This window comes from Anolis carolinensis, chromosome 1 (genome assembly GCF_035594765.1).
Source record: "Anolis carolinensis isolate JA03-04 chromosome 1, rAnoCar3.1.pri, whole genome shotgun sequence".
Lineage (NCBI taxonomy): Eukaryota > Metazoa > Chordata > Lepidosauria > Squamata > Dactyloidae > Anolis > Anolis carolinensis.
In genome coordinates this window covers 363,207,627-363,233,361 of record NC_085841.1, presented here as the reverse complement: position 1 = coordinate 363,233,361, position 25,735 = coordinate 363,207,627, and the positions used below count along the sequence as shown (strand labels likewise).

The 25,735-nt window shown below is 36.8% G+C and overlaps 1 protein-coding gene across 1 annotated transcript in view; it reads left to right on the top strand.

The window, feature by feature from the left end:
- Positions 1-4,411: 4,411 nt before the first annotated feature.
- The window catches only part of ero1a (endoplasmic reticulum oxidoreductase 1 alpha), a 49,937-nt gene continuing 28,613 nt past the window's right edge, over positions 4,412-25,735 (top strand). Inside the window, exons 1-3 of the mRNA XM_062968682.1 lie at positions 4,412-4,597; positions 20,534-20,653; positions 24,070-24,153. Coding sequence (XP_062824752.1) covers positions 4,481-4,597; positions 20,534-20,653; positions 24,070-24,153 — 321 coding nt within the window. The 5' untranslated portion in view covers positions 4,412-4,480. The remainder of the gene's footprint in view (positions 4,598-20,533; positions 20,654-24,069; positions 24,154-25,735) is intronic.

Genomic DNA, 25,735 nt, shown 5'->3' with positions numbered 1-25,735 from the left:
GTTTATGTTGGATAAGTGAGACTCTACTGTAGATAAAGATAATGATGATGATGATGATGATGATGATGATGATAGGACTCAGAGGAAGGCAAGGGCAAACTTTCTCTCCACAAATCCAACCACTGACATACAATCCGGATTATCAAAACAGACAATCCACATGATCTGCTTTGAACTGGATTATATGAGTCTACGCCCTATAACCCAATTCAAAACAGATAATCTGGATTGTTGTATGTTTTTTGGGCTGTATGGCCATGTTCCAGAAGTATTCTCTCCTGACGTTTCGCCCACATCTATGGCAGGCATCCTCAGAGGTTGTGAGGTCTGTTGGAAACTAAGCAAGTGAGGTTTATTTATCTGTAGAAAGTCCAAGGTGTGAGAGGAAAAAAAAAAAACCTCTTTGTCAGTTGTAGGCCAGTGTTAATGTTGCATTTAATCACCCTAATTAGCACTGAAAAAGCTTCATCTTCCTGTCTTTTTTGCCTGGGGGCATCCTCTGATCAGAGTCATCAGATGCCCCTGGAAGTCTTCTGTTTTTCAGAGTGTTGCCCCCCACTTACTGTTCTGATTTTTGAGTTTTTTTTAATCCTGGTAGCCAGATTTTGTTCATTTTCATGGTTTCCTCCTTTCTGTTGAATTGTCCACATGCTTAGATAGAATCATAGAATCACAGAATAGTAGAGTTGGAAGAGACCTCGTGGGCCATCTAGTCCAACCCCCCGCTAAGAAGCAGGAAATCGCATTCAAAGCACCCCCGACAGATGGCCATCCAGCCTCTGCTTAAAAGCCTCCAAAGAAGGAGCCTCCACTACAGTCCGGGGCAGAGAGTTCCACTGTCGAACAGCCCTTCTCACAGTGAGGAAGTTCTTCCTGATGTTCAGGTGGAATCTCCTTTCCTGTCGTTTGAAGCCACTGTTCCGTGTCCTAGTCTGCAGGGCAGCAGAAAACAAGCTTGCTCCCTCCTCCCTATGACTTCCCTTCACGTATTTGTACATGGCTCTCATGTCTCCTCTCAGCCTTCTCTTCTGCAGGCTAAACATGCCCAGCTCTTTAAGCCGCTCCTCATAGGGCTTGTTCTCCAGACCCTTAATCATTTTAGTCGCCCTCCTCTGGACGCTTTCCAGCTTGTCAACATCTCCCTTCAACTGTGGTGCCCAGAATTGGACACAGTGTGATTCCAGGTGTGGTCTGACCAAGGCAGAATAGAATAAGGGGGAGCAGGACTTCCCTGGATCTAGACGCTATTCCCCTCTTGATGCAGGCCAGAATCCCATTGGCTTTTTTAGCAGCCGCATCACATTGTTGGCTCATGTTTAACTTGTTCCCCACGAGGACTCCAAGGTCTTTTTCGCACACACTGCTGTCAAGCCAGGCATCGTCCCCCATTCTGTATCTTTGATTTCCATTTTTTCTGCCGAAGTGAAGTATCTTGCATTTGTCCCTGTTGAACTTCATTTTGTTAGTTTCGGCCCATCTCTCTAGTCCAGGGGTCCCCAAACTAAGGCCCGGGGGCCGGATGCGGCCCTCTGAGCTCATTTACCTGGCCCCCGCCCTCAGTTTTATAATATAATATATTGTATATACATATAATATTGATAATAATATTATAATGTAATACAATATAACACTAATAATAATACCATATAATAATATTAGTTATATATTCTATATTACATATAATATTACAGTATAGTGGTATAGTTCAATATCTATATATATAAAAGGGTAGTGACGTTTCGGCCTACGAGAAAACAACAAAACTACACATCCCAGAAACACTAAACTTGGCAGCACAACCCCTCATCCATGCCTCTACGTTTATACAACAAAAAGCTCCAGCTACTCCAGAAAACGGCCAGGCTTTGAGACTGCAAGGCTATTCACTGCTATTCCACCTGGCCAACAAAGGATTCCCATAAGCCACAGCAACGCGTGGCTGGGAAAAGCTAGTAGTAATATATAATGCTAATATTGTGTTATGCTAATAATATAATATATTGTGTGTACATATAATTTGTAAGCCACTCTGAGTCCCCTTTGGGGTGAGAAGGGTGGGAAATAAATGTAGTAAATAAATGTAGTAAATAAATAAATAATAAATAAATAAATTTTAGACTTAGGCTTGCCCAAAGTCTGAAATGACTTAAGGCACACAACAACAACAACAACAACCCTAATTAACTTGACTATCTCACTGGCCAGAAGCAGGACCACACTTCCCATTGAAATCCTGATAAATGTATGTTGGTTAAAATTGTTTTTATTTTTAAATATTGTATTGTTCTTTCATTGGTCTTGTTGTTGTTGTTGTTTTTGCACTACAAATAAGACATGTGCAGTGTGCATCGGTATTTGTTTGTATTTTTTTTCTCCAAATGATAATCCGGCCCCTCAACAGTCTGAAGGATTGTGGACCGGCCCTCGGTTTAAAAAGTTTGAGGACCCCTGCTCTAGTCTGTCAAGATCGTTTTGAATTCTGCTCCTGTCTTCTGGAGTGTTAGCTAGCTATCCCTCCGAGCTTCTTGTGGATTTCAATGGCTTCTCTGTGTAGTCTGTGTAGTACCGGCTGATAGGAATTGTGGGAATTGTAGTCCAAAACACCTGGAGGGCGGGCCCAAGTTTGCCCATGCCTATGTTGTCTTTTTTGGGGGGTTGGTCTAGATCAGGGGTCCCCAAACTATGGCCCGGGGGCCGGATGCGGCCCTCCAAGGTCATTTACCTGGCCCCTGCCCTCAGTTTTATAATATAATATTTTTATATCAGTTTTAATAATATAATGTTGTATATACATATAATATTGATAGAAATATTATAATGTAATACAATGTAATACTAATAATACCATATAATATTAATTATATATTATATATTACATGTAATATTACTAATAATATTACAATATAGTGGTATAATTCAATATAGTAATATGTAATGCTAATATTGTTCTGTGCTAATAATATAATATATTGTATATAGATATAAATTGTAAGCCGCTCTGAGTCCCCTTCGGGGTGAGAAGAACAGGATATAAATGTAGTAAATAAATAAATAATAAATAAATAAATTTTTGACTTAGGCTCGCCCAAAATCTGAAATGACTTGAAGGCACACAACAACAATAATCCTAATTAATTTGACTATCTTGTTGGCCAGAAGCAGGTCCACACTTCCCATTGAAATCCTGATCGGTTTGAGTTGGTTAAAATTGTTTTTATTTTTAAATATTGTATTTTTCTTTCGTTGTTGTTGTTGTTGTTGTTTTTGCACGACAAATAAGACATGTGCAGTGTGCATCGGTATTTGTTTGTATTTTTTTTTTTCCAAATGACAATCCGGCCCCTCAACAGTCTGAAGGATTGTGGACCGGCCCTCGGTTTAAAAAGTTTGAGGACCCCTGCTCTAGTCTGTCAAGATCGTTTTGAATTCTGCTCCTGTCTTCTGGAGTGTTAGCTAGCTATCCCTCCGAGCTTCTTGTGGATTTCAATGGCTTCTCTGTGTAGTCTGTGTAGTACCGGCTGATAGGAATTGTGGGAATTGTAGTCCAAAACACCTGGAGGGCGGGCCCAAGTTTGCCCATGCCTATGTTGTCTTTTTTGGGGGGTTGGTCTAGATCAGGGGTCCCCAAACTATGGCCCGGGGGCCGGATGCGGCCCTCCAAGGTCATTTACCTGGCCCCTGCCCTCAGTTTTATAATATAATATTTTTATATCAGTTTTAATAATATAATGTTGTATATACATATAATATTGATAGAAATATTATAATGTAATACAATGTAATACTAATAATACCATATAATATTAATTATATATTATATATTACATGTAATATTACTAATAATATTACAATATAGTGGTATAATTCAATATAGTAATATGTAATGCTAATATTGTTCTGTGCTAATAATATAATATATTGTATATAGATATAAATTGTAAGCCGCTCTGAGTCCCCTTCGGGGTGAGAAGAACAGGATATAAATGTAGTAAATAAATAAATAATAAATAAATAAATTTTTGACTTAGGCTCGCCCAAAATCTGAAATGACTTGAAGGCACACAACAACAATAATCCTAATTAATTTGACTATCTTGTTGGCCAGAAGCAGGTCCACACTTCCCATTGAAATCCTGATCGGTTTGAGTTGGTTAAAATTGTTTTTATTTTTAAATATTGTATTTTTCTTTCGTTGTTGTTGTTGTTGTTGTTTTTGCACGACAAATAAGACATATGCAGTGTGCCTAGGAATTTGTTCATTTTTTTTCTTCAAATGATCATTCGGCCCCTCAACAGTCTGAAGGATTGTGGACTGGCCCTTTGCTTTAAAAGTTTGAGGACCCCTGGTCTAGATGCCCTCTGGGGTTCCCCTCCGTGGAGTGGCAGGAGGCTCCTCCTCTTGCTCCTCCTGCTCGTCCTCTTGGTCCAGCCTTTTCCTCCCTTTGCCAGAGAGCCCGAGCCAGAGAGAGAGAGCCACGCCATGCCTCCTGCCTTCCTCCTGCTTCTCCTCTCCTTCCTCTCCTCCTTTTCCTCCTTCTCTAATTCTTCCTCTCCTCCTCCTTCTTCCTTCTCCGCCGAGCAGCGCTGCTTCTGCCAGGTGAGACCTTTGCCCAAAGACCAGCTCGATAGGAAGCTTCAGCTTTAGAGAATGGCGAGAGTCTTGATTTGTTTTTAATCATTTTTTTTAGGGTGACTTTTCCTAACCTCATCTTCAAGGCTCTGCGGTTATGTTGTCATCATTTTAGAGGGAGTGTCTATTATTATTATTATTATTATTATTATTATTATCAACACAACGACGTTGTATGGCACAGCAAACAAGATAGATATGCTGGATTTTGTTTCGCAAAACCACAAGTCGAACACTTCCCAAGTGTCTAGGACTGTGTGATGTATTTTCTGATGATGTGTGCAGATCCCAGTAGGGTGGCCTTTTGCAATTGGCAGATGGTGATTTTGTCAATGTCTATTGTTTCCAAATGCCGGCTGAGATCTTTTGGCACAGCACCCAGTGTGCCCATCACCACCGGGACCACCTGCACTGGTTTCTGCCAGAGTCTTTGAAGTTCAATCTTGAGGTCCTGATAGCGGCTGAGTTTTTCCTGTTGTTTTTCATCTATGCGACTGTCACCTGGGATGGCAACATCAATGATCCAAACCTTGTTCTTTTCCACAACTGTGATGTCTGGTGTGTTGTGTTCCAGAACTTTGTCAGTCTGGATTCGGAAGTCCCACAGTATCTTTGCATGTTCATTTTCCAATACTTTTGCAGGTTTGTGATCCCACCAGTTCTTTGCTGCTGGGAGGTGGTACTTGAGGCATAAGTTCCAATGAATCATTTGGGCCACATAGTTGTGCCTCTGTTTGTAGTCTGTCTGTGCGATTTTCTTACAGCAGCTGAGGATATGATCAATGGTTTCGTCGGTTTCCTTGCACAGTCTGCATTTATAATAATTATTATTATATAATAATAATTTATTATTATTATTATTATTATTATTATTATTATTATTATTGTTATTAGATTGCTGATAATTTTATTTGTAGTGAGAGTTTTCCAGCTATTGTTATTGTTACGACATATATTGGAGTTTTCCAGCTATTGTTATTGCTACGACATATATTGGAGTTTTCCAGCTATTGTTATTGCTACGACATATATTGGAGTTTGCCAGCTATTGTTATTGCTACGACATATATTGGAGTTTGCCAGCTATTGTTATTGCTACGACATATATTGGAGTTTTCCAGCTATTGTTATTGCTACGACATATATTGGAGTTTGCCAGCTATTGTTATTGCTACGACATATATTGGAGTTTTCCAGCTATTGTTATTGCTACGACATATATTGGAGTTTTCCAGCTATTGTTATTGCTACGACATATATTGGAGTTTTCCAGCTATTGTTATTGCTACGACATATATTGGAGTTTTCCAGCTACAGTAGAGTCTCGCTTATCCAATACTCACTTATCCAACGTTCTGGATTATCCAACGCATTTTTGTAGTCAATGTTTTCAATATACAGTAGAGTCTCACTTATCCAACACTCGCTTATCCAACGTTCTGGATTATCCAACGCATTTTTGTAGTCAATGCTTTCAATATATCGTGATATTTTGGTGCTAAATTCATAAATACAGTAATTACTATATAGCATTACTGTGTACTGAACTACTTTTTCTGATAAATTTGTTGTCTAACATGATGTTTTGGTGCTTAATTTGTAAAATCATAACTTAATTTGATGTTTAATAGGGTTATCCTTAATTCCTCATTATCCAACATATTCGCTTATCCAACGTTCTGCCGGCCCGTTTATGTTGGATAAGTGAGACTCTACTGTATCGTGAAATTTTGGTGCTAAATTCATAAATACAGTAATTACTATGTAGCATTATTGTGTATTGAACTACTTTTTCTGCCAAATTTGTTGTCTAACATGATGTTTTGGTGCTTCATTTGTAAAATCATAACCTAATTTGATGTTTAATAGGCTTTTCCTTAATGCCTCCTTATTATCCAACATATTCGCTTATCCAACATTCTGCTGGCCCGTTTATGTTGGATAAGTGAGACTCTACTGTATTGTTATTGCTACGACATATATTGGAGTTTTCCAGCTATTATTATTGCTACTGTTACTGCTACTACATTTATTGGAGTTTTCCAGCTACAATAGAGTCTGACTTATCCAACATTCGCGTATCCAAGGTTCTGGATTATCCAACACATTTTTGTAGTCAATGTTTTCAATGCATTGTGATATTTTGGTGCTAAACTCATAAATACAGTAATTACTACATAGCATTACTGCATATTGAACTACTTTTCTGTCAAATTTGTTGTATAACATGATGTTTTGGTGCTTGATTTGTAAAATCCTAACCTAATTTGATGTTTAATAGGCTTTTCCTTAATCCCTCCTTATTATCCAAGATATTCGCTTATCCAAGGTTCTGCCGGCCCGTTTAGCTTGGATAAGTGAGACTCTACTGTATCATTATTATTATTTTATTTATTTATTTATACCCCACTTTATCTCTCCCAAAGGTGACTTTATTGAGACTTTTCCTCAGCTTCTCTTATTTTTTTAAATAATAATTTTAGTGAGAACTTTCATATTATTATTATCATCATATGCTATTATTTTATCACAATTCAGTGGCGTTTTCTATTGTTATTATCATTGTAATCATTCTCATGAAGGTCCTGCTATTATTTTATCATAATTCAAGTGGGGTTTTCTATTGTTGTTACTGTCATCATCATAATTATTACTAAGGTCCTGCTATTATTTTATCATAATGTAGTGGGTGTTCCTATTATTATTATTACTACTATTATAATTTAAGTGAGATTTTTCCATATGATATTGTTATTATTATCATCCTGATATTTTAGTGAAACCTTTCCAGATATTATTATTGCTGTTATTATTAATTGGGCACTTTTATTTCACTGTAACTTTTATTGACAATTTTCCTTGAGTTCTGTTATTTTTTAATCATAATTTTTAGTGAGAGCTTTCATATAACCATCATCATTATTAAGGTCCTGGTATTATTTTTTCATTATTTTAGTAGAGGTTTCTATTATTATGATGATTATTATCATGATTATTATTCTGAGATTTTAAGTGATTTTTTCCATCTGAAATTATTATGATTGTTATAATTATTATAACTATTATTATTATTATCATGCTGATATTTTAGTGAACTTTCCCCAGTTATTATTATTGCTATTATTATTAATTTGGCACCTTTATTTCATCTTAAATTTTGTTGAAAGGTTTCCTCGGGTTCTGTTATTCTTTATCATAATTTTTAGTGAGAGCTTTCGTATTTATCATCATCATCATCATTATTAAAATCCTGCTATTTACTGGGGTTTTTCTATTACCATTATGCTGATATATTTATGAGATTTTTCCAGCTACAGTAGAGTCTCACTTATCCAACCTCCGTTTATCCAGCATTCTAGATTATCCAACGCAGTCTGCCTTTTAGTAGTCAATGTTTTTGTAGTCAATGTTTTCAATACATTGCAATGTTTTTGTGCTAAATTCGTAAATACAGTAATTGCTACATAATGTTATCGTGTATTGAATTGTTTTTTTCGGTCGATTTGTTGTAAAACATGATGTTTTGGTGCTTAATTTGTAAAATCGTAATGTATTTATTATTATTATTTATTTCTCACATTTATATCCTGCCCATTACTCAGGGCGGCTTACAGTAATGGCAGCAATTCGATGCCTATACAAAATCAATATCAAACAATGCGTAAAACAGTTAAAACTATTACAATACAATATAAATAAATTACAATATATAAATTTCAGAGATAAAATCAGATCCGTCCATCCTCATGCTTTGTCCGTAGTTCAGTCCGTGTCATCTTTGCCATTTATTGATTAAAAGCCTTTGACATTTAATAGGCTTTTCCATAATCCCTCCTTATTATCCAACATTTTTGCTTATCCAACTTTCTGCCGGCCCGTTTATGTTGGATAAGCGAGACTCTACTGTATTATTATTATTATTGCTGCCATTATAAGGGAGTGTGATGGCGCAGCAGGTTAAACTTGCTGCAGTTCTGCACTTTAAATCCATGGGATCGGGTGAGCTCCCTCTGTTAGCCCTAGCTTCTGCTAACCTAGCAGTTCGAAAGCATGCAAATGTGAGTAGATCAATAGGTACTGCTCTGGCGGGAAGGTAACGGTGCTCCATGCCGTCATGCCGGCCACATGACCTTGGAGGTGTCTATGGACAACGCCGGCTCTTTGGCTTTGAAATGGAGATGAACACCAACCCCCAGAGTTGGACACAACTAGACTTAATGTCAGGGGAAAATGTTTACCTTTACTTTTGCTATTATGTGGATCATCTGCTTTGATAATCAGCATTATATGGAGGTGTTGATCCAGCCGAAGTCACCAAAAGTAAAGAGTTGAGATTAATGCCATGGGAGCAAGTCTGCATGTGTGTGCTGACAGGTTGTTTGTTGACTAATGGTGTTGCTATGAATTTCATCAGGTTTCTTAGGCAAGAAATGCTCAAAGGTGGTTTTGCCAGTTCTGAAAGACAGCCTTTGGTGTGCTTCATTAACTGGCGGACTCCCATCCAATTGTCAACCAGGGATGACCCTGCTTAGCATCAAAGACTGGGCTTCATCTGGTCGCCTTTAGGGTATTTAGGCTAAGGTTGGACATATTTAAAGAAAAAGAAGACTCAATGCTATGCAATGGTCGGAGTTGCAGTTTGGTGATGCACCAGCATTCTTGGGAAGAGAAATAAAACTACAACTCCCATAATCCCATAGCATTGAGCCCTGGCAGTTTAAAGTGGGGTCAAGCTGCATTCATTCTACAGTGTGGATGGAAGCATCTATATATATAAAAGAGTGATGGTATCACGGCGACCCACAAAACAACAAAACTACAGGCCCCCCAACCTCGAAATTTGACAACACAACCCATCATCCACGCCTCTAGGTTGATACAACAAAAAGAAAAGAAAAATACAGTCCTAATTAGAGGGAGAGGAATAATTGCTTTTATCCAATTGCTGCCAGTTAGAAGGCTAAGCTCCTCCAACTTGGTCTCCTAGCAACCCAATAAAAAATAATAAAAAACACTAAAAATAATTAAAAACACCAAAAAATTAATACAATAAAATACTATAATAACAGAAAATAACTAAAAATAATACAAGAAAATAATAAATAAAATATAATAAATAAAAAGATAACTTACAGTAAAAATAATTTAAAAATACAAATAACGTCAAATAAAAATTCCACAACAATTTTTAACCAATACCACCACCACTTTGCCACAGCAATGCGTGGCCGGGCACAGCTAGTATAATATAATATACTGTATATACTCAAGTATAAGCCTAGATTTTTAGCCCTTTTTTTTTGAGACTGAAAAAGTCCCCCTCGGCTTATACTCGGGTGAGGGTCCTGGTTGGCTTATATATGGGTCAGCTTATACTCGAGAATATATGGTACATTTATTATTTTTCTCTATTATTATTGGTATTATTATTATTATTATTATTATTAAACTTTATTTGTACCCCGCTAGCATCTCCCGAAGGACTCGATGCGGCTTACAAAGGCCAAGGCCTCAACACACAATATAACAATACAAAACAAAAAGCAAATTAAAAACAATTAAAACAGTATAAACAACAAGCAATAACAATACGCTAAAACACAATAGAACTGGGCTGGGCCAGAGTAATGGGTATTATTACATTTATTATTTTTCTCTATTATTGTTACTACTATTACATTTATTTTACTCTATTTTTATTATTATTATTAATATTATTTCACTCTGATCTTATTATTATTATTGCTTTTATTATTTTACTCTATTATTACATGTATTATTTTACTCTATTTATTATTATTAATATTACATGTATTATTTTACTCTATTATTATTAAAAGGATACATAAGCACATTTACATTGAAGCAGATGAGAATAATGATTTGATCAGAATTAGACAGTCTTATCTTAAATTTGAGCTTTATGTAAATATTCAAAAACATTTAACTTACCGATGCCCCAATTAATGTAATTTTATTGGTATCTATTTTTATTTCTGAAATGTACCACCCTTGGTTTATACTGGAGTCAACGTTTTCCCAGTTTTTTTGTGTTAAAATTAGGTGCCTCTGCTTATATTTGGGTCGGCTTATACTTGAGTATATACGGTAATCCTACATTTTTCAAAAACTACCTTGAACACTTTTTCTGAAAAGTTAAGCCTGCTAATTGAAGACATTCTGCACATGCTTAGAGGAAGTATCTGTCTTTGCAATGATAAATTGAGGCTTTGGATGACGAATTGATGTAATTTAATTGTTGTTGTTGTTATCTTTTCTGACTTATGGCAACCCCAAAGTGAACCAATCAAGTGGGTTTCTATATATATATTTTAATAATAATAATTGTATTTCCTATCCGCCTTTCCTTGGATATTAATTTTAGGATAGAGAAAAATGCAATTTGTGACGCACATAACCATAAACTTTCAAACAGTTCTGCAACATAATAAGTGATTTTAACTGTCCGTTTTTAAGAATTCTATGTTTATTTTGATATTGATACACTGTAGGTTTTAAACCATATTGTTTTTAATGTGAGCCGCTACGAATCTAATTTGAGAGAGGAAAGCAGGGTCCAAATAAACATAATACAGTAGAGTCTCACTTATCCAACACTCGCTTATCCAACGTTCTGGATTCTGGATTATCCAACGCATTTTTGTGGTCAATGTTTTCAATACATCGTGATATTTTGGTGCTAAATTAGTAAATACAGTAATTACTACATAGCATTACTGCGTATTGAACTACTTTTTCTGTCAAATTTGTTGTATAACATGTTTTGATGCTCAGTTTGTAAAATCATAACCTAATTTGATGTTTAATAGGCCTTTTCTTAATCTCTCCTTATTATCCAAGATATTCAATTATCCAACATTCTGCCGGCCTGTTTATGTTGGATAAGTTAGACTCTACTGTAGTAGTATTCATAATAGTAATACAGTAGAGTCTCACTTTATCCAACATAAACGGGCCGGCAGAATGTTGGATAAGCGAATATGTTGGATAATAAGGAGGCATTAAGGAAAAGCCTATTAAACATCAAATTAGGTTATGATTTTACAATTGAAGTACCAAAACATCATGTTAGACAACAAATTTGGCAGAAAAAGTAGTTCAATACGCAGTAATGCTATGTAGTAATTACTGTATTTATGAATTTAGCACGAAAATATCACGATGTATTGAAAACATTGACTACAAAAATGTGTTGGATAATCCAAAACGTTGGATAAGCGAGTGTTGGATAGGTGAGACTCTACTGTAATAATAATACAAAGTTGATGCATTTGCTTATTCTGGGTGCATCTCTACCGTGGAATTAATACAGATTCCATACCATTAACTCAATGGTATGGAATCACAGGAATCATAGTTTTACAAGGCCTTCGACATCTCCCAGGATTCCCAAGCATTGAGCCATATTAAAGTGGTGTCAAACTGCTTTAATTCTACAGTGTAGATGTGCCCTAGGCCAGAATCCTCATGGTTTGGGTACTGTAGTCCAATTAAGTATATATATTAAAGGAGGAGTTAAAAATGATATAAGACAATAAATAAATGGAATAAAATTCCATGCAAAACCCAGGGGAGGATTGTGAGATCGATGCCACTTTTGCAAAGTTGTGCCTGTTGCCTTTGCAAACACATGCATTCGCTCTGCTTCAGAAAGTTTTAAGGAAAGTTCACTTTCACCCCGGAAGATATGGAACAGAAAGCCTGGGAAGATTTGCATCTCTCGGTTTTACGACTTCCTTTTTGTCTACGTGCCGCAAGGCCATCGCCGCAACCTTGCTGCGAAATAATTACTGCTTCGAGGTGTCGGTTTTTTGAGTTGGATTTCCTGCTTGCTGACTCACACTTTGGCCTTTGAAGAAAGGAAGTGCCCTGCTTGCCTGAAATAAGAGTGTGAAAACTCCCTTTTGAGTGGCAGACGATAATAATAAATGCATTAGAATCTATGCTGGAAAATTGGATGCTTTCCCTTTAATATCCCCTGTTTCTTTAACAACAATAACAACAAGAACAATAAATCTGGCTACCAGTATTAAAAAACTCAAAATCAGAACAGTAAATAAGGAGCAGCACTCTGAAAACAGAAGAATTCCAGACAGGAATCTATCGGGGGCAGCTAACGACTCTGAACAAAGGATTTCCCCCAGGCCAGGATGTGAGGCTGGGAAGGCAATTTCATTCTAACAAAGGTGATTAATGACAACATTCACACTGGCCTCCAACAGACAAGAGTTCTTCTCTCACCCTGGACTTGTCACAGATATATAAACCTTCCTTGCTTAGTTTCTCCAGATACCTCACAACCTCTGAGGATGCCTGCCATAGATGTGGGTGAAACGTCAGAAGAGAATGCTTCTGGAACATGGCCTTATAGCCTGGAAAACACAACAACCCTGTGATCCCGGCCATAATAACCTTCGACAACACATTGAACAATAAATCCCATTTTATGTGTCTTAAAAGAGGCCTCATTTGCAAATACAGGAGAGTCTCGCTTATCCAACGTAAATGGGCCGGCAGAACGTTGGATAAGTGAATATGTTGGATAATAACATCAAATTAGGTTATGATTTTACAAATTAAGCACCAAAACATCATATTATACAACAAATTTGACAGAAAAAGTAGTTCAATACACAGTAATGCTATGTAGTAATTACAGTAGAGCTCACTTATCCAACACTCGCTTATCCAACATTCTGGATTATCCAACGCATTTTTGTAGTCAGTGTTTTCAATATATCGTGATATTTTGGTGCTAAATTCGTAAATACAGTAATTACTACATAACATTACTGCATATTGAACTACTTTTCTGTCAAATTTGTTGTATAACATGATGTTTTGGTGCTTAATTTGTAAAATCATAACCTAATTTGATGTGTAATAGGCGTTTCCTTAATCCGTCCTTATTATCCAACATATTCGCTTATCCAACGTTCTGCCGGCCCGTTTATGTTGGATAAGTGAGACTCTACTGTAATAATAATAATAACAACAACAACAATAAATCCGAGGGTTGTTTGTTTTCCGGGATGTCTGGCCATGTTCCAGAAGCATTCTCTCCTGACGTTTTGCCCACATCTATGGGAGAAATACTCAGAGGTTGTAAGATTTGGAGAAACTAAGCAAGGAGGGTTTATATATCTGTGGAAGTTCCTGGGTAGGGAGAAGAACTCTTGTCTGTTGAAGGCCAGTGTGAATGTTGCAATTAATCACCTTCGTTAGCATTAAATTGCCTTCCCAGGCTCACATCCTGGCCTGGGGAAATCCTTTGCTCAGAGTGGTTAGCTGTCCCTGATTGATTCCTGTCTGGAATTCTTCTGTTTTCAGAGTGCTGCTCCTTGTTTACTGTGCTGATTTTGGAATTTTTTTAATTCTGCGAACCAGATTTTGTTCATTTTCATGGTTTCCTCCTTTCTGCTGAAATTGTTCACATGCTTCTTGTGGATTTCAATGGCTTCTCTGTGTTCTTTGTTCTTTCTTTCACCCTGGACCTTCCACAGATATATAAATCTTCCATGCTTGGTTTTTTTTAGTCCGATTTTGTTCATTTTCATGGTCAGCCATAGCAGAGCCCTTGATGAACCAACCTGGACACAGCATATTATTTGAGAACACAGAAATGCTCGACTACTCCAACAACTATCATGTCAGACTACACAGAGAAGCCATTGAAATTCACAAGCATGTGGACAACTTCAACAGAAAGGAGGAAACCATGAAAATGAACAAAATCTGGCTGCCAGTATTAAAAAAACTCAAAATCAGAACGGTAAATAAGGAGCAACACTCTGAAAACAGAAGAATTCCAGACAGGAGTCAATCAGGGGCAGCTAATGACTCTGAACAAAGGATTTCCCCCAAGCCAGGATGTGAGGCTGGGAAGGCAATTTCATTCTAACAAAGGTGATTAATGACAACATTCACACTGGCCTCCAACAGACAAGAGTTCTTCTCTCACCCTGGACTTTTCACAGATATATAAACCTTCCTTGCTTAGTTTCTCCAGATACCTCACAACCTCTGAGGATGCCTGCCATAGATGTGGGTGAAACGTCAGGCGAGAATGCTTCTGGAACATGGCCATATAGCCTGGAAAACAAAACAACCCTGTGATCCCGGCCATAATAACCTTCGACAACACATTGAACAATAAATCCCATTTTATGTGTCTTAAAAGAGGCCTCATTTGCAAATACAGGAGAGTCTCGCTTATCCAACGTAAATGGGCCGGCAGAACGTTGGATAAGTGAATATGTTGGATAATAACATCAAATTAGGTTATGATTTTACAAATTAAGCACCAAAACATCATATTATACAACAAATTTGACAGAAAAAGTAGTTCAATACACAGTAATGCTATGTAGTAATTACAGTAGAGTCTCACTTATCCAACACTCGCTTATCCAACATTCTGGATTATCCAACGCATTTTTGTAGTCAGTGTTTTCAATATATCGTGATATTTTGGTGCTAAATTCGTAAATACAGTAATTACAACATAACATTACTGCGTATTGAACTACTTTTTCTGCCAAATTTGTTGCCTAACATGATGTTTTTGGTGCTTCATTTGTAAAATCATAACCTAATTTGATGTTTAATAGGCTTTTCCTTAATGCCTCCTTATTATCCAACATATTCGCTTATCCAACGTTCTGCCGGCCCGTTTATGTTGGAGAAGTGAGACTCTACTGTACCTCACAACCTCTGAGGATGCCTGCCATAGATGTGGGTGAAACGTCAGGAGAGAATGCTTCTGGAATATGGCCATACAGCCTGGAAAACACACAACAACCCTGTGATCCCAGCCATGAAAGCCTTCGACAAAAACAGTGAACAATAAATTCCATTTTATCTGTCTTAAAAGAGGCCTCGTTTGCAAATAGTCCCAACTGCATATTCCCATAACTTCTTTATTGTCCCATAACTTCTTTACTTTTAATTTTCATGTACAAAAGGGATTTCCATGAGATATGGAACCCCAAATGATATTGATTTGAGAGCTTGGAAAGTATTACTACTACTACGACTACTACTATTATTACAGATCCCAGGAGTCCCAGAGGACAGGCTTGTGGCAGTGATATAATGATATTATGTGGCTATAATTATAAAGTGCAGGTTCTCCATATTATGGGGGTTGTAGTCCTGTGGGGTGAGTGGAGGTGTTAATGAATAGTTTTTGTCACTGTTAGATTACTATGCATTCTGCCATTGACATTTGTGTCAAGCCAGCCCTGACTTAATTGTGATCCTATTTTCTTGTGTTCTTGGCCGTAGTCATTCAGAGGAGGCTTCTTCTGAGGCCGAGAGAGTGTGACCTGCCCAAGGCTTCCCAATAGGTTCCCATGGGCAGAGCTACACAGTTGAATTGATGCAGTTTGACACCACTTTAAGAGCCAAGTCTCATGGGAGCATGAAAGTGGAGCATTAATTAAATATGCAGTGTAGATGCACCCATGGAAACCTCGTGGCTGAGCAGGGATTGAACCCATTTTTCCATCCAACATTCAGATTATTCCAACATATTGGTATTCATGTTTTCTCTGCAAAAAAAGATAAAACCATCAAGCCCGAAAATCTTAGTCTTGGAAGGACTTAAGAAAGGGATGGCTCTCATACATCTGATATGGGAGGACATCCAAAGCGAAAAAATTTGGAAATCGTTTTGTGCACTCCTCATTGATCTGAGTTTGGGAAAGATACAAAAGAAACTTATGAGAGAGCACCAAGATGACTATCCACCCAAAAGGCAAACTAAAGATTCCTACTAGGCTGGACTGGATGGCCTACATATAAATAACTACTGTTGGATGAACAGAATGACATAGAATTAAGAAGTCATGAGACAATTAAAAGAGACTACAAAGAAGTAACATGGTTTCTTTTTTTTTATATAAATTTTTATTGTGCTCTTATATCTTGCGTGAAATACAGTGTCATGACCGATATAAAACAAAACTGAACATAAACAGTGAACATATAATCCCCCTCCCACCGTGACAGACAAAAAAAAAACCAAAAACCAAAAACCAAAACCAAAGACACACATATACATTAAAATTGACTTCCATCTATTATCTAGTGTTATTATTTTTTTTCTCCTTTGATGCATTCAATACTGTTCTATTTCCTCTTAAGTTCAGTCCTTCTTTTGACCTGAGGCCTAACTCTCGCCCAATGTTGCTCATCCAAAGAGTGTATACATATCATCTATATTATCACCTTAAAGTTTTCATTTCTTAAGTAATCTTTCATTAGCTCCCAATTTGTCGCTTTTTTTGGTTTACCCTGTGCATTTGAAAGTAAATATGTCAATTTATCCATGTTCATAATTTCCAGAATTTTAATAAACCAGGCATTTATTTCTGGTCTGATTTTCGTTCTCCATTCTTTTGCATATACTAATCTTGCCGCCGTAGTTAGGTAGCGGAATAGAATTTCTTTGTTTCTATCCTCCAAGTCTAGCATTCCTAGTAACAGTATCTTGGGGTCTAGAATAATCTTGATTGACAGGATTTTTTGTATATTTTGGTGTATTTCTTTCCAGAACTCCTTGGCTCTCTTACAGGTCCACCAACAATGATAGTAGGAGCCTTCCTGATCTCCACATTTCCAGCATTTATTGGAGGTTTTTTTATAAATTTTGGAGAGTTTTTGGGGGGTTAGGTACCATGGTTTCAATGTCTTCAAATAAGAGAACATTTCGACTTGGATAAAAAAATTAGGATTTGGAAAAAAAGGGGGGATTTTTGGGACAATGTGCAATAGAGTCTCACTTATCCAACACAAACGGGCCGGCAGAACTTTGGATAACCAAATACGTTGGATAATAACGAGAGATTAAGAAAAAGCCTATTAAACATCAAAATAGGTTATGATTTTACAAATTAAGCACCAAAACATCATGTTATACAACAAATTTGACAGAAAAAGTAGTTCATTACACATTAATGCTATGTAGTAATCACTGTATTTACGAATTTAGCACCAAAATATCACGATATATTGAAAACATTGACTACAAAAATGCATTGGATAATCCAGAACATTGGATAAGTGAGTGTTGGATAAGTGAGACTCTACTGTACTACAAACAGACAAGAAATTAATAACCAAATTTTACAATAAACTATTGGAATGGACAACTGAAATGGAAGAAGTAAAAAAAAAATTGATGATAAATTGGGCCAAAAATATAGAAAGACCGATTCTTTTGTCAGAATGGGAAGAAATTTGGACAAGAAGAATGAAATTTAGATATGCAATGGACTTAAAAGAAAATTGGTTAAAATGATTCATAGATGGTACCTAACTTCCCAAAAAACTGAGTGTTATGTACAAACAAGTTAATGATAAATGTTGGAAATGTAAAACAAAGGAGGGAACATTCTACCATTGTTGATGGACATGTGAAAAAGCAAGAGACTTTTGGAATATGATACACAGAGAATGTCAGAAAATAATAAAATTGGATTACTCAATTAGACCTGAAATCATCTTTTGGGAATTTTGGAGAAAGAGGTCTTTATAGACCTTAACAAATAAAAGTTAATTATCTTTTTAACAACGGCAGCAAGAATGGCCTTCGCTAAGATGTGGAAGCTTGATAATATTCCAGAGAAAGAGGATTGGTTAAATAAAGTTTTAGAGATAAAAGATATGGATCAATTAACTTTTCTATTGAGAAAGAATACAGGCAAGGGAGTGAAAAAGACCGATTGGTCAACATCTGAGGATTATATAAATCTGAATTACAATCTTTAAGAAGACTGGAAAATATTAAAAGGACCTGAACAAAAGGGAGAGAAAATTTAAACTAAAATGCCTAAGAGAAATGAACAGAAGGAAGCAGAACGGAAGTCCAACAAATATATATATTTCTTCTTCTACTATATTTTTCTCGAATTTCCTATGAAACATGTTCTCACTCTTTCGCTGTATACACAATATAAAAACTTTCAATAAAAACAATAAAAAAGCCAAAAAAAAGATAAAATCAAAATACTTTTGGATTATCTCAAGAATTTTGTGTTGTTTTTAGCAGTTTATATTAATGTATTGATATGTCATGATTGTTATGATTTTAAACTACCATATACACTCGAGTATAAGCCAACCTAAATATAAGCCAAGGCACCTAATTTTACCACAAAAAAACCAAAAAACAAAAAAACTGGGAAAACATTGACTCCAGTATAAGCCGAGATACCAATGAAATTACATTAATTGAGGCATCAGTAGTTTAAATGTTTTTGAATCTTTACATCAAACTGTAATTTAAGATATGACTGTTCAACTCTGATTAAATCATTATTTTCATCTTCAATGTAAATGTGCTTATGTATCCTTTTAATAATAAGAGTGAAATAATAAATATAATAATAATAAATGCAGTAAAATAATAAATGTATTATTAATAATAAAAATAGAGTAAAATAAAAGTAAAAGTAACAACGATAATAGAATAAAATAATAAATGTAACAATACCAATAATAATAGAGAAAAATAATAAATATACCATATATACTTGAGTATAAGCCTGAATATAAGCCCACCAGGACCCTCACCCAAGTATAAGCCGAGGGTTTTTTTTAGTCCTAAAAAAGGGCTGAAAAACTAGGCTTATACTCGAGTATATACAGTAATTTTAGTGTATGGTGTGTATTGTATTTGTATGTTTATGTTTGTTGTAGCATTGAATTATTGTCAGACTGGAAGCCGCTGTAAGTTCCCTTCGGGGTGAGATAGAGCTGGGAAAAAATACAGTATATAAATCAAATCAAACTATAGTTTGAAAACTCAAAGAGCTACACAGCAGGAACCGTTGTTGTTGTTGTTGTGTTATTTATATCCCACTTAGTCTCTCCATATACAGAAATAACAGTCTCTAAGGCAAGCATGGGCCAACTTGGGCCCTCCGGGTGTTTTGGACTTCAAATCCCATAATTTGCAAATGAGGCCTCTTTTAAGACAAATAAAATGGGATTTATTGTTCAATGTGTTGTCGAAGGTTATCATGGCTGGGATCACAGGGTTGTTGTGTTTTCCAGGCTATATGGCCATGTTCCAGAAGCATTCTCTCCTGACGTTTCACCCACATCTATGGCAGGCATCCTCAGAGGTTGTGAGGTATCTGGAGAAACTAAGCAAGGAAGGTTTATATATCTGTGAAAAGTCCAGGGTGAGAGAAGAACTGCTGTCAATTGGAGGCCAGTGTGAATGTTGTCATTAATCACCTTTGTTAGAATGAAATTGCCTTCCCAGCCTCACATCCTGGCCTGGGGGAAATCCTTTGTTCAGAGTCGTTAGCTGCCCCTGATTGACTCCTGTCAGAGTGTTGCTCCTTATTTACTGTTCTGATTTTGAGTTTTTTTTTAATACTGGCAGCCAGAAAAAATACAGTATATAAATCAAATCAAACTATAGTTTGAAAGCTCAAAGAGCTACACAGCAGGAACCGTTGTTGTTGTTGTTGTTGTGTTATTTATATCCCACTTAGTCTCTCCATATACAGAAATAACAGTCTCTAAGGCAAGCATGGGCCAACTTGGGCCCTCCGGGTGTTTTGGACTTCAAATCCCATAATTCCTAACAGCCGGCTGTTAGGAATTATGGGATTTGAAGTCCAAAACACCCGGAGGGCCCAAGTTGGCCCATGCCTGCTCTTAAGTGTTATATATTGAATCTTACATTATTTTTCTCCCTATTAGCTTATTCCAGCCAGAGAAAAGAGTCTCATGAAACCTTGAAGACTGTGTAATTTTGCTTTGTATTTTCCGGACCTAATGATTCCAGTGTCGTCATTGTTGGACGTAACTTGATTGTTTTGCTTGGCCTTTTAATATATTTGAACAAACCTGTTTCTTCCGCAGGTGACGGGGCATCTAGACGACTGCACCTGCGATGTCGAGACGATCGACGCCTACAACAATGGCAAGGTTTTCCCCCGGCTGCAGAAACTCCTCGAAAGCGATTATTTCCGATATTACAAGGTGATTCTAATATCCTAACAAGCCCTTTCTCAAAGTGCATGCTTTCTCAAAGTGCATGCAAAGTGCACACACATGCATATATACATATATAATTTACAATAATATATAATATTATAATATATTGTTTATGCACATGATATTAATAATATTATTTTATAATACAATATAATACAAATAATACAATATAATAATATTAATTATAATGTATATATTACATGTAATATTATTAATAATATCTATATATATATAAAAGAGTTATGGCATCACGGCAGTGGACAAGACAACAAAAGTAAACACCCCACAACCTTGAAAATTGACAGCACAACCCCTCATCCATGCCTCTAGGTTGATACAACAAAAAGAAAAGAAAAATAAAGTCCTAATTAGAGGGAGAGGAATAATTGTTTTTATCCAATTGCTGCCAGTTAGAAGGCTAAGCTCCGCTCACTTGGTCTCCTAGCAACCCACTCAGCCCAGGGGACCCTTTATCTTAACTGCCACCAATTCCTCAATACTTTATTTCCCATACCACCATACTTCACCACAGCAACGCGTGGCCGGGCACAGCTAGTTGCAATATATAGATATAGTACAATATGGTAATTTATTGCCAGTATTCTGCTATGCTAATAATATAATATTGTATGTAAATTTAATTTGTAAGCCGCTCTGAGTCCCCTTCAGGGTGAGAAGGGCGGGATATAAATGTATTAAATAAATAATAATAAATAAACTCTGGATAATAATTTACCATTTCCTCAGTCTTGATGTTACTGAAGGTACATCTATATATATAAAATTGCAATGAAATTTCGGCCTAGGACAAAACAACAAAACTATAAATCCCAGAAACACTAAACTTGGCAGCACAACCCCTCATCCATGCCTCTACGTTCATACAACAAAAAGAAAAGAAAAATAAAGTCCTAATTAGAGGGAGAGGAATAATTGTTTTTATCCAATTGCTGCCAGTTAGAAGGCTAAGCTCCGCTCACTTGGTCTCCTAGCAACCCACTCAGCCCAGGGGACCCTTTATCTTAACTGCCACCAATTCCTCAATACTTTATTTCCCATACCACCATACTTCACCACAGCAACGCGTGGCTGGGCACAGCTAGTTGAAATATATAGATATAGTACAATATGGTAATTTATTGCCAGTATTGTGCTATGCTAATAATATAATATTGTATGTAAATTTAATTTGTAAGCCGCTCTGAGTCCCCTTCAGGGTGAGAAGGGCGGGATATAAATGTATTAAATAAATAATAATAAATAAACTCTGGATAATAATTTACCATTTCCTCAATCCTGATGTTACTGAAGGTACATCTATATATATAAAATTGCAATGAAATTTCGGCCTAGGACAAAACAACAAAACTATAAATCCCAGAAACACTAAACTTGGCAGCACAACCCCTCATCCATGCCTCTACGTTCATACAACAAAAAGAAAAGAAAAATAAAGTCCTAATTAGAGGGAGAGGAATAATTGTTTTTATCCAATTGCTGGCAGTTAGAAGGTTAAGCTCCGCCCACTTGGTCTCCTAGCAACCCACTCAGCCCAGGGGACAGGCAGAGTTAGGCCTCACTTAGACCTCTTCCACACTGCCTATAAAATACAGATTATCTGATTTGAACTGGATTATATGGCAGTGTAGACTCAAGGCCCTTCCACACAGCTATATAACCCATTTATAATGGACTTAATGTCAGGGGAAAACCTTTACCCTTTACCTTAACTACCACCAATTCCTCAATACTTTATTTCCCATACCACCATTCTTCGCCACAGCAACGCGTGGCCGGGCACAGCTAGTTGTGCTTCTAAAATAGTCATGGAGCCTTTGGACTTTGTTGCACTTCATCTCCCAGCATTTAGCAGAATGCTGGGAGTTGCAGTCCAAGAACACATGCATGGCTGCATGCTTTCAACTCTAACCTAGCTGCATTCAAGTTGTTTTCATTTCCTTACGAGTCAAATATCACATAAAGTGTGGTTAGTTGATGATACAGTAGAGTTCCGGTTATCCAACATAAAGTGGCGGGCCCAATGTTGGATAACCGAAACTGTTGGATAATAGGGAGGCCCTAAGGCTCCAAGCCAGGGGCTAAGCAAGGAGGGAAGGGACTTTTGCACACCATGTATGTCAGAGTATTTGCAGCACAGCAGTAGTTGGATGGAAGCAGTGGAGCGCAGAACGAAGAGACACTCAGAGACGTTGGTAAAACTATTTACAAAGTTTTACTGTATGCAGCAGTAATCAACACAAACAGACTTGCAGACAACAGACGAACACAGGACTGCTCTGTTCTCCAACAGAACTTGACTCAAACTCTAGGCAGACAGAACTCAACTGAACAGAACTGAACTGATGCAATCGTTTTGCACAAACACTTGTGCCTGGATACTCCCTAGTTCCAGCCACACATCAAGGTCATCGTAGCTTCTTGGCAATTAACTCTTTCCACATTATGGTACATTCTGGATGTTGCAATCAGTTGCAATACAAGCATGGCACCAATTGCATTTAAACACTATCAATACACAAATCCCACATTAACAATGTATAACTTTGTATAACTTTAACTTTGAATATGTTTTAAATGGCTTTCAACTGGGAATTCTTGAAATACTGCTTGCATTTAATTCTGTTTTAATGTATGCATGATTGTACATTTTGAAATGAATGCTGATGCTTTTATAATAAGCCGCTCTGACCCTTCTTCGGGAGAGATCAAGCAGGGTATAAATAAACATAGTAATAATAATAATAATAACCTTCAATGAAAATAAAAACACATTTTCTTCCTGTCCACTTGATTTTTTGGTTCTTCCACGTATCATGATAGCAATCATTTAACTCTCAAAATCTTGGACAGCAATTCCCAACATTTCTCTGTCAGAGTATTTGTGGCGTAGCAGTAGTTGGATGGAAGCAGTGGAGCGCAGAACGAAGAGACACTCGGAGACGTTGGTAAAACTATTTACAAAGTTTTACTGTATCAACACAAACAGACTAACAGACGACAGATGAACACAGGACTCAAACTCTAGGCAGACAGAACTCAATTGAACTGACACAATCAATTTGCACAAACACTTGTGTCTGGATACTCCCTAGTTCCAGCCACACATCAAGGTCATCATAGCTTCTTGGCAATTAACTCTTTCCACACTATGGTACATTCTGGATGATGCAATCAGTTGCAATACAAGCATGGCACAAAATTGCATTTAAACACTATCCCACATTAACATTCTCTTCTATGGATGTATCTAGAATTAATGCAATTTAGTTCACATTAATGCGCTCTCTTCAAGCATTCCTCCCTCCTTTGGGTCACTTTCGTTTTCTTTCCCCCTTTCTGTGTTAAAAAGACATTTCCTCCACGTCTTTCCATCTCTTTAGGTTAATCTACAGAAGCCGTGTCCTTTCTGGAGCGACAACAGCCACTGCGGGATCAGAGACTGTGCCATCAAGCCTTGTCCAACGGTCAGTGTGGAAAAGCCTTGTACTCTTTCATACCATCATAAGGTTTTAGAGAGGGATGAGACCACCGAGGCCATCTAGTCCAGCCCTAGTTACGGGACTAGGTTGCAGTATGCCAACGATGGGCAAGCTTTTGCGCTTGGTGTGTCAAAATTCACCAAAAAACTTAGCATGATTTGGGTGGTATGTCACTTTGAAAAAAACCCCCATAATTTTGCAATATGTATAGTTTAAATAACAAAAATGTATAATTGTAATATATAACAGTATTTAATAAATCAAAAACTATTTACTACCCTTATTTCCATGTACAACGATCTATGGTACCTCTTGCAGTTTCCCCACTGATTTCTCTCTATTCTAGTTTCAATGTAGTCATGAATAATGAATAATATAATACAGTAGAGTCTCACTTATCCAACACTCGCTTATCCAATGTTCTGGATTATCCAACGCCTTTTTGTAGTCAATGTTTTCAATAAATCGTGATATTTTGGTGCTAAATTCGTAAATACAGTAATTACTACATAGCATTACTGCGTATTGAACTACTTTTTCTGCCAAATTTGTTGTCTAACATGATGTTCTGGTGCTTCATTTGTAAAATCATTACCTAATTGGATGTTTAATAGGCTTTTCCTTAATGCCTCCTTATTATCCAACATATTCGCTTATCCAACGTTCTGCCGGCCCGTTTATGTTGGATAAGTGAGACTCTATTGTAGTAGAAATATGATAATATACTACAATAATAATAGAATAATATATATATATATATATAAGGGTAATGAAATTTCAGCCTAGGACAAAACAACAAAACTACACATCCCAGAAACACTAAACTTGGCAGCACAACCCCTCATCCATGCCTCTACGTTCATACAACAAAAAGAAAAGAAAAATAAAGTCCTAATTAGAGGGAGACGAATAATTGTTTTTATCCAATTGTTGCCAGTTAGAAGGCTAAGCTCCGCCCACTTGGTCTCCTTGCAACCCACTTGGCCCAGGGGACAGGCAGAGTTAGGCCTCACTTAGGCCTTTTCCACACTGCCTACAAAATACAGATTATCTGATTTGAACTGGATTATATGGCAGTGTAGACTCAAGGCCCTTCCACACTGCTATATAACCCATTTATAATGGGCTTAATGTCAGGGGAAAACCTTTATCCTTTACCTTAACTACCACCAATTCCTCAATACTTTATTTCCCATACCACCATACTTTGCCACAGCAACGCGTGGCCGGGCACAACTAGTATGTATATATATATATATATATATATATATATATATATATATATATAATAATATGCATAATTCCTATGGAGTAAACAACAAAACCGCTGGACCAAATCACACCAAATTTGGCCACAAAAGACATAGTCATCCAATCAATCTGCAGGCGGCAGCGTGTCAGCAAAAATGGCTAGGCGTGTCAGTGCTGACATGCGTGTCATAGGTTGGCCATCACTGCAATATGCAGATGATGAACACACTATGTAACAGGGTTCTTGTTCCTGGGTTGTAAATATTATTTCTTAATTGATTCTATCATAAACACATGAGGAAAGTTTATCAAACTG